Source organism: Podarcis filfolensis (assembly GCF_964270895.1).
Source record: "Podarcis filfolensis genome assembly, chromosome: 17".
Classification (NCBI taxonomy): Eukaryota; Metazoa; Chordata; class Lepidosauria; order Squamata; family Lacertidae; genus Podarcis; species Podarcis filfolensis.
Genome location: NC_139621.1, coordinates 12156586 through 12166490, shown reverse-complemented (window position 1 = coordinate 12166490; position 9905 = coordinate 12156586). Strand labels below are relative to the sequence as shown.

The following is a 9905-nucleotide window of genomic DNA, read 5'->3' as shown; positions in this document are numbered from 1 at the left end:
TTACCAAATGGCTGCAAAAGAAGTTTTGGAAAAGCTTCAAAAATCACCAAAGTCTTCAAAAACCTCAAAAAAGGCTACCACACCGCTTGCTATGAGTTGCTCCTCGAAGTCAAGTCGCAACTGTACAGTATTAACGGTTTTAAGAAAAAGGAAACAAACTTGCAAGACGTTTTCGTCTTGCGAAGCAAGCCCATAGGGAAATTCGTCTTGCGAAGCAGCTCGAAAAACGGAAAACCCTTTCGTCTAGCGAGTTTTTCGTCTTGCGAGGCATTCGTCTTGCGGGGCACCACTGTATCATTTTGATGCTATTTAAGTTAATTGTTTATGATTATATGGGCCAATAATATATGATCATATTTTTAAGTGGAGATTTTGAGAGGTTTTCAGAGTGTTTAAATAGTCACAAATTCTACGACAGGGGGTACCTTTTGTTTATGATAGGAAGTTGTTGTGGTGTAGACTCCAAGGTTCTAATTCTATGCAAACTTACTTGGAGGTGGCAATGCAATGAACAGACCTAGTTTCAGCACCAAGCATCTTTGGGCAGTTGCCAGAACCCCTGGACCCAAGTGAAGATGCCTCCTCTGCATCCACTATGCCTGCTCTTAGTGTAACACTAGTGCTACAACAGCATAGCAAAACTATTGTGACAGGCAAAAATCACAGCTTACGTGCAACTTGATTTTTCAACCAAGTCTCTCTCAAATTTTGAAGGCCTGTTATCCTAGCACTGTCCTTCTGCCTATCAGATCATGAAAAAATAAGTGAACATATTAGTATATTATTCTCATTTGTATAATGAAAGATTTCGTCTACAGATGAGCTTGCTATATATGCAGATTTTTCCAACGGTATTTCTGTGCGTCTGTTTTTAATTATTTCTACATCCTGCCTCAAAATATATACATATAGTGCAACATAATTTGTCTTCTACAGCACATGCTCTTCTTTTGTATTTCACAATACAAAATCAGAAGGTTCTGAACTTCAGATCCACCTTTTCAGAGAGAGAAGGGAACTGCCTAATGCCAAGTCCAGGGTTAAAGAGCAAAATGCAGAATAACCTGCAGGACCCTAGAATCTGGTTTTCAGTTAACAATTTGTGTTAATGACTTGTTGCCACATCTGCACCAGGGCTTTCTACCTAGCAAATGACATTTTTATTGTCACTGTACAAACAAAAGTGAGTTACAGAAGGAATAAAAACTGCATAATGAGAGATAAGAAGGTCTCACTGGTCTAGCATTGCTGTTGCTGACTCTGTTGCAGAAATGCTGCTCCCACTATATATATATACAGATATAGGTCTGTTGAAAAAGTGGGGTAGGTATTAAAATAGTTATCTCTGGTCTTAATATTATAATCCTAATATTAATATTATTTTTATAACCCTAATATTATAACCCTAATTTGATCCAATAGAAATGATGCCTGTTTCTGTAACATGTATGATTTAATGCAAAGTCAGCAGCTGGTTTAATTTCAAGATGTCATATCAAGATGAAATGTTTACGACACAATTTATATGTGTGTCTACTCAAAAACTTCATTGAATTCAATGGGAGTTATTCTCAGGTAGGCGTGCATTGGACTGCAGCCTTAAAGTGCATTCCTGTGCACACATACCTAGAAGATGGATGGATCCCGCTCGCTGTCTTGGCTTCTTTGCTCTTTGGGGCTGGGGGGGGGGGACCCGGGCTTCCCCCACAGCCCAAGAAGCTCTGGGAGAAGCAGACAGGCTGCGCGCAGCCTGTCCGCTGCTCTTTGGGGCTGGGGGGGAAATAATATTTTTTTTCTTGATTTCCCCCTCTAAAAACTAGGTGCGTCCTGTGGTCCGGTGTGTTCTATAGAGCGAAAAATACGGTAAGTCTTGTGGTTCAGAACTCTGTGTCTCACTCTGCAACTCCTAATGGCACTTGGGCATCTGCTACCTGAGGCAGCCACTTCACTTTGCCTCATGAATAGCCACCTCTGAATAGAGATGGGCAGTCTCTTATCCCTTTACTGGAGGGGTGGCAATGAATTAAGTCGAATACATAGCTGCTGGCCCTTGTCTTCCAGTACTGCGCTTGACGCCAGTGCCTGGCTAGCAGCTTCATGTACTTCTTGCTTTCAGAATTTCCTTGCAAAGGAAGATTCCAGAAGGGAATCCCTTGACCGTTTGCCCTCCCATTCCAGATACAGTGGTACCTCCGTTTGCTGACGGGATCCGTTCCAGAGGTCCGGGGAAGGGAAAGCTTCGCTTGATGGAGGGAGAAAGGGGATCTTTTGAGACAAGATGCCAGGGCCCCAAAGATGCCCTGCTGCTGCTGCCTTGTGGGGCGAGAGGGTGAAAGGGGATCTTCTGAGACAATATCCAAACAGCTCCTTTAACCAAACACCTGATTCACTCTGCAGTGTGCAGCCAAAGAAAAGAAAAAAAAAAAGTGGCAGAGGCAGCTCCCAGACATCTCCATGCAGTAAACAGTGACCCCGTGTGGCCAGTACTGGAATAGACATCGACAGGAAAATAAAAAATGACCCCATGTGGCCAGTGCTGGAATAGACATCAAAAGGAAAATAAACAGTGACCCTGTGTGGCCAGTACTGGTATAGAATTCATGATAATTTCTAGGTGTAAGTTATTTCCAAGTAGGAATTTGAATTTGGCTTTAAAATTATTTCCCCTTTTAAACTTTCAAGTTATCTCATTTGGATTCTGAAGCATACAAATGAGCTTTATTTCCTTTTATCATCACAACAATAGTACGATGTACATTGGACCAAGAATTAGTACCTGGCCTATGGATGTAGCCAAGGGGCAGCACAAGTAAAGCAATAGAAATACTTAACTAACTGACCAATCACATTACCTCTGCCCCCCAACAAAGATCCTGGCTACGCCGATGACCTGGCCCCAAGCTTCATGGCTGAGTAGAATTTCTCAACATTTCACATTATGTGTAGTTTCAGGATTCTTCACATTGACACCAATTATGGTTCTGAGCAGACAAATAGCTAACAAAAATTTAAGCAACCTTCTCTCCCACCTGCTACCCACCACAAATTAGTTCTCCCTTCAAGGTCACAGCCTCCTGTGGGAGCATTTCTTTTAAAAATGGAATCAGGAAAATGAATTTCACAACAGCCCCAAATATACCTCTAACCACTCAGTTGCAACAGCTGAGGAATGGAATTTTATCAGGAATATTTTATCTGCTTTAAACTGTGTATTTCCACATCAACAGCCTAGAGTCTTAGGAAGTGAGAGCTGTCTCTTTCAGATGTATACAAATGGTAAGGTACTTTGCTTCTGAAGCAATCTAGCAAATGCTTCACGCACTGTTTCGTTTCACAGTGAGAGTATTTCCATTCATGTAGGTGACCCGTTCAACACAGCTTTGTCCCCAGATAAACCAACCTTAGGTCGCTTTCCTCATAAGTACAGTGCACAAGACTGAATAAACAAAAGATTCAGAATGTTGTACCTTGATCATCGGGATGCGGGTGGCACTGTGGGTTAAACCACAGAGCCTAGGACTTGCTGATCAGTAGGTCAGCGGTTCGAATTCCCATGACGGGGTGAGCTCCCGTTGCTCGGTCCCTGCTCCTGCCAACCTAGCAGTTCGAAAGAACCTCAAAGTGCAAGTAGATAAATAGGTACAGCGGGAAGGTAAATGGCGTTTCCGTGCACTGCTCTGGTTCGCCAGAAGCGGCTTAGTCATGCTGGCCACATGACCTGGAAGCTGTACGCCGGCTCCCTCGGCCAATAAAGCGAGATGAGCGCCGCAACCCCAGAGTCGGCCACGACTGGACCTAATGGTCAGGGGTCCCTTTACCTTGATCATCTTTGGATTTATCAGCAGCAATAAAGCCAATTTACCACAAGTTCCACTTCCACTGAAGTCCTTAGCACACTGAGCCATATACAGGTCTATCAGGTGTGAGAACACCTTTATTATTTATGGTATAAGTGGCAAACCCTTTTCAGCCTGAGGGTCACACCGAGCATCAGCCACCTGTCCAAGCAGCATTGGGCATGGCCAAAGGATATGTGTGCGTACAGGCTCACTACAGATACAGCCAGTAGTAGCCAGCATGGCTGAAGCTGCATTGCTCTTCCACCTCTCCAACACCGTGTGTCACTGATGGTACCAAAAGGGAGAGAGGAAAAGACAAGGCAGCATGGAACTCAACGTGGTTTTTGGCTCAGCAACACAGCTAATCCAATGCACTATGCAGAGCTTCCTGTGACTGCATCCAGCACAACACAACACAGACAGCACACATGCACTCGCTACACAAGCACATTCACCACACACAGTTTTTTCACCAGACATGTAACCACAAAGTACACTCGTCTTTTTCTCACTCTCCACACTCATGCGCACACGCAGCATTGCCAACACTCACCACTCCAGTGCTGGGATGAGTGTGTCTGGAAATGTTGTGTTTTATACTCTTAAAGCTCAGGCGCCAATCTTAGTTCCATGGTGCTCAGTGCAAAGATCAGAAAGAAAAACCCGCTATGTGTACTTTTGTTTTATTTCCTGATCAGAAATAAAGGAGCTGGTGAGCCACTTCTCATGGCATGAGGGGCCAGATCTGGGCCACAAGTTGGCCACCCCTGATTGATGTAAACACTCACCACGACAAGTGAGAGAACTGAGATAGCCCTGGTCTCATTAGACAAAGCGTTCCACCAAAAAGGCTCTGGCTCTGGTTGAGGACAGCTGGATATGTTTTGGGCCAGGGACCACCAGTAGGTTGCTGTTAGATGAGCGTCACACTCTTTGGGGTTGTATCCCACAGATAAGAAAGGTCACAGACTGTTTAGGGCTTTAAAGGTTAGCACCAAAACCTTGAACCTGATTCGATACACCACCTGGAGCCAGTCCAGCTGATGAACAACCAACTGAATGTGGGCTCTCCACAAAGTCCAAGTAAGAACTCATGCATCTGCATTTTAGACCATTTGGAGTTTCTGGAGCAGTCTCGAAGGTAGCCCTGCATCTCTCTCTCTCTCTCTCTCCCTCCCTCCCCCCACCCTCTCTGTCTCACGCTGTCTCTCTCTCTCTCTATGGCATTTATACCCTGCCCTCCCCGGCTCAGGTATAGAGCAAGTTAGTCTAGTCTGCAGGTGACTGCTGCATGGATCACCATGGCTAGGTTGGAAAGGGACAGGTATGGTACCAATCGCCTAACCTGACATAGATTAAAAAATGCCAGTTTGGCTACATTTGTGACCAGTGCCTTCATAGAGACAGAAGCGTCCAGGATCACACCGGGACTCCTGATGGCGGCTACAGGTGACTACTGTGCCCCATGAAGAGCTGGGAGCTGGAAACCAAACCGAAATCATTCCGGCCGAGCCATTGGACCCCCATCTTTATTGGATCGAGATTCAGCTGACTCCGTTTCCTCCGTCCCAGCACACCCACCTAAAAATTGGCCAATATATCCAGGGTAGCATCTGGCCAGGGCCACGAAGCAGTAGATCCATGATGTTTGTGGTCATATCTGTGGTTATGTACAAGATATATGAATAAAGGGTGAATTTGGGGTTCCCCAATGCAAAAAGCACGATGATCATGAGGATCTGTGCTTCAGAACCACGTTTTTGGGCCATGGAGTGGCCAAGAAGCTGTGGATCTGAGTTTTTTGTGGTGCAGGCTGTGCCCCTGGCTATGATGTGTGATTTGACAGTGAGTTTGGGGTGGTCCAATGCAAAAAGTGTGAGGATCCATGAGGATCTGTGCTTCAAAACCATATTTTTGGGCCACGGTGTCGCCAGGAAGCCGTGGATCCGTGATTTTTGTGGTGCATGCTGTGCTCATGGCCATGATATTTGATCTGATGGTGACTTTGGGCTGATCTAGTGCAAAAATCATGAGGATCCATGAGGAACCGTGTTTTTTAACCATGTTTTTGTGCCATTGCGGTACCACGAAACAGTGGATGCGTGATTTTTTTGGTTCTGCCTACAGACTAAGATGTGGTCTACAGTATCATGTTGTTTTTATTTTCTTTCAATACAAAAATCATATGAATTCATGAGGATCCATGCCTCGGATCCATGTTTTTGTGGTGCTGCAGCGCGGCAAAGTGTTAGATCCACGTTTTTTATAGTCCAGTCTGTAGGCGTGCCTTGCAGGTGTGATTTGACACTGGATTTGTTGGAGTTATTTTTTAAAAAGTGGAGGATCCATGAGGATCCGTGTAGATCCGCCTTTAACCCAGACCCCTCTGATTACAAGCTCACCATGTTTATAATTGCAGCTGCAAGATATAAGGGAATCCTTGGTGGGGAGTGCAATTTTTTTTAATCTCATCGTAGAGGGAGAGGCAAAGAGCTGATATAGGACTTTAATGAAAGGCTCTCCCAGGCTGTTGATAAAGGTAATTGGAGCTCCACGTGCCGATTGCTCTCCTTACGAAGCGGGGTGTAACTCTTTCCCTTTGAAGGAAGTTACTGAACTGCAAGGGAGGCTGTGCGCCAGCAAAGGACCGAGATAAAGAAGCGCTTGGACTCAGTGGCGTAGCGTGGGGGGGTGCAGGGGGGGGCGGGCCGCACCGGGCGCAACATCTGGGGTTAGGGCAAATCCATGGGTTAGGGGGCGCAAATCCACGGGTTAGGGGGCGCAAATTACTTGCCTTGCCCCGGGTGCTGACAACCCACGCTACGCCACTGCTTGGACTCCCAAAGTTTAAAGCTTGCTGCTGCCATTAAACACGGTATTTGTAGATTCTGAAGTTCCACAATCAGTATGTAAAGGGTGCTTAGGATTTCGGCCTAAATCTTAATCTTTTACATATGGCTTATCCCCATTGCTCTAGCTCTCTGTCTTTCTGTCTGCAGGCTGAATGAAAGATTCAGAAATCAATTAAAAGTGGGGTGATAATGATAATGATAATAATAATAATAATAATAATAATAATAATAATAATAATAATAATTTGTTCCTGCCGCACTGGAGCTGTGCGTAAAAGCAAACAAACAACAAAAAACCCAAGTTTTTCCTATGCAGAAAGCATAGGAGCTAATCCTAGGGGCCAAGCCCCCTAATAAAAATTTGAGGGTGCAGGGGCCCCCCAAAGTTGATAGACCTTGCCATTCAAATAGTGTCATGTGATCGCTTATGCAGGGTAGGGCTGCATAAGCCGCCCCCCCTTCCCATATTTTATCCAACCTGGCGGAAAGACTCCGCTAAGGCAGTTCTTTCACTTGGGGTCAGAAAGGGGCATTGTCCCTCCGTAGTCTCAGCGCGGAGTTCCCCCTTAGACGTAAACTGGCAGTTACCCCGGAGTAAAAGAACCACAGGAGCAACCGTTGCCGTTTCCTTCCGGGGGCGCAAAATCCCCACGGCCTCTTTTACCCGCAGGCGCAACTCCGCCTCCAGCCCGCGAAGGCCGGAGGGGAGGAGAAGGGAGGAGGCTGCGCTCGGCAGCCGCCGGGGTTGCAGAAGAGCTGCCTGGCTGCGCCGCGATGGAGGGCGAAAGCTGCGCGCTGCTGCTGTGGTCGACGGCAGTCGCCGGGCTCTTGCTCTTCTACCTGGGCTTCGTGCGGCGCGTCACCGGGGCTGCGCGCACCGCCTTCCCGCGTAGGGAGCCCGGCCGAGCCGCAGGAGGAGGCGCTAGGCCGCCGGCCGATGCGGTGAGTGGGGGGCGTCGGGGCGATCCGCTCTCCGCTGGCCCCGCGGCTGGAGAGCCTCGATCTCGGATGATCGCCCTGCCAGCCCAGGATACTTAAGTGCTCTGCGATAGGAACCTCAAATAATAATGATAATAAATAATAAATTATTATTAAAAGAGAAGGTTTCATAGCTGTCAACTTTCAGATCTGAAAATAAGGGATCAGCAGCCTCGAAAATAAGGGATCAGCAGCCTCACCTGTCCTGGGGACAGTCTGCAGGATATCTAACAATCCGGGATATCAGCGAGAAACGGCGCTGGAATAAGGGAATTTCCATCAAAAAAAAAAAAAAAAAGGAAGGTTGACAGCTATGGAAGGTTTGCAGTCTGAATTTGGGGTTTCCTCTTACCAAAAACTGCACGGCTACCACGGAATAATGGGATAATACCACGGGACAAATGCAAGGTTACACACTTAGGCAGGAAGAACCAGATGCTTCAATATAAGATGCATGGGCGTAGCCAAGAGTGGCAGCTGCCATCGAGGAAATAAAATTTGCTTAAGTAAGGGAGGTTCTGCCCGCTTGGCATATCCTGTCTGCACCTTGTGATCATAACTGTCAGATTTGAAAATTAAGGGATCAGCAGTCTCGAAAATAAGGGATCAGCAGCCTCACCCGTCCTGGGGACAGTCTACGGGATATCTAACAATCCAGGATAGCAGCGGGAAGCAGCGGGAAACGACGCTGGAATAAGGGAATTTCCCGCAAAAAAAGGGAAGGTTGACAGCTGTGCTTGTGATAAGATTGGGGACACCTGGCTCACTAGCAGTACATGTGAAAAGGATCTTGGAGTCTCCCCCCCTCTCCCTGCCCAAACTCCATGCTCTCTCTTCCACACCCCGGCACAAACTCCCTGCTCTTTCCATGGGACGTGGTGCCGCGCACTTGCCCCCACATTTTGTGGGCGCCTGGTCCCTATATGGGACATATTATGGGTGCCTTGGCCCCCAGGGTCTTAGGGAGATGGCGCCTAGGTAGTGGACCACAAGCTTAACATGAGTCAACAGTGTGATGCAGCAGCAAATAAAGCTAATGCGATTCTTAGCTGCATCAACAGAAGTATAGGATGCAGAACAGGGGAAGTAATAGTACCACTCATTTCTGCCCTGGCCAGACCACACCTGGAATACCAGTTCTGGGTGCCACAATTTAAGCAGGATATTGACAATCTGGAACGTGTGCAGAGGAGGGTGACCAAGATGATCAAGGGTTTGGAAATCAAGCCTTATGAGGAATGGTTGAAGGGGTGGGGTGTGTTTAGTCTGGAGAAGAGGAGACTGAGAGGAGATAGCCATCTTCAAATACCTAAAAGGGCGGTCACATGGAAGATGGAGCAAGCTAGTTTTCTCCTGCTTTGGAGGGTAGGACTCGAAGCAATGGCTTTGAGTTACAAGGAGATTCTGACAACACATCAGGAATAACTTTCTGACAGCAAGAGCTGTGGAACAGACTCCCTCGGAAGGTGGTGGTTTCTCCTTCCTGTCATTTGCAGATGACACCAAACTGGGAGGGGTGGCTAACACCCCAGAGGACAGGATCACACTTCAAAACGACCTTGACAGATTAGAGAACTGGGCCAAAACAAACAAGATGAATTTTAACAGGGAGAAATGTAAAGTATTGCACTTGGGCAAAAAAAATGAGAGGCACAAATACAAGATGGGTGACACCTGGCTTGAGAGCAGTACATGTGAAAAGGATCTAGGAGTCTTGGTTGACCACAAACTTGACATGAGCCAACAGTGTGACGCGGCAGCTAAAAAAGCCAATGCAATTCTGGGCTGCATCAATAGGAGTATAGCATCTAGATCAAGGAAAGTAATAGTGCCACTGTATTCTGCTCTGGTCAGACCTCACCTGGAGTACTGTGTCCAGTTCTGGGCACCACAGTTCAAGAAGGACACTGACAAACTGGAACGTGTCCAGAGGAGGGCAACCAAAATGGTCAAAGGCCTGGAAACAATGCCTTATGAGGAACGGCTAAGGGAGCTGGGCATGTTTAGCCTGGAGAAGAGGAGGTTAAGGGGTGATTTGATAGCCATGTTCAAATATCTAAAAGGATGTCACATAGAGGAGGGAGAAAGGTTGTTTTCTGCTGCTCCAGAGAAGCGGACGTGGAGCAATGGATCCAAACTACAAGAAAGAAGATTCCACCTAAACATTAGGAAGAACTTCCTGACAGTAAGAGCTGTTCGACAGTGGAATTTGCTGCCAAGGAGTGTGGTGGAGTCT

The 9905-nt window shown here is 46.8% G+C and overlaps 1 protein-coding gene across 2 annotated transcripts in view; it reads left to right on the top strand.

Annotated features, from left to right (window-relative positions):
- The first annotated feature begins 7250 nt into the window (after positions 1-7250).
- The window catches only part of LOC310752615 (uncharacterized protein), a 36965-nt gene continuing 34310 nt past the window's right edge, over positions 7251-9905 (top strand). For both annotated transcript variants that reach the window (XR_014542998.1, XM_083593398.1), the window contains exon 1: positions 7251-7633. Coding sequence is in view for 1 of the 2 variants with exons in the window: in XM_083593398.1 (XP_083449524.1) it covers positions 7466-7633 (168 nt within the window). In the remaining variant the exon portion in view is untranslated. The remainder of the gene's footprint in view (positions 7634-9905) is intronic.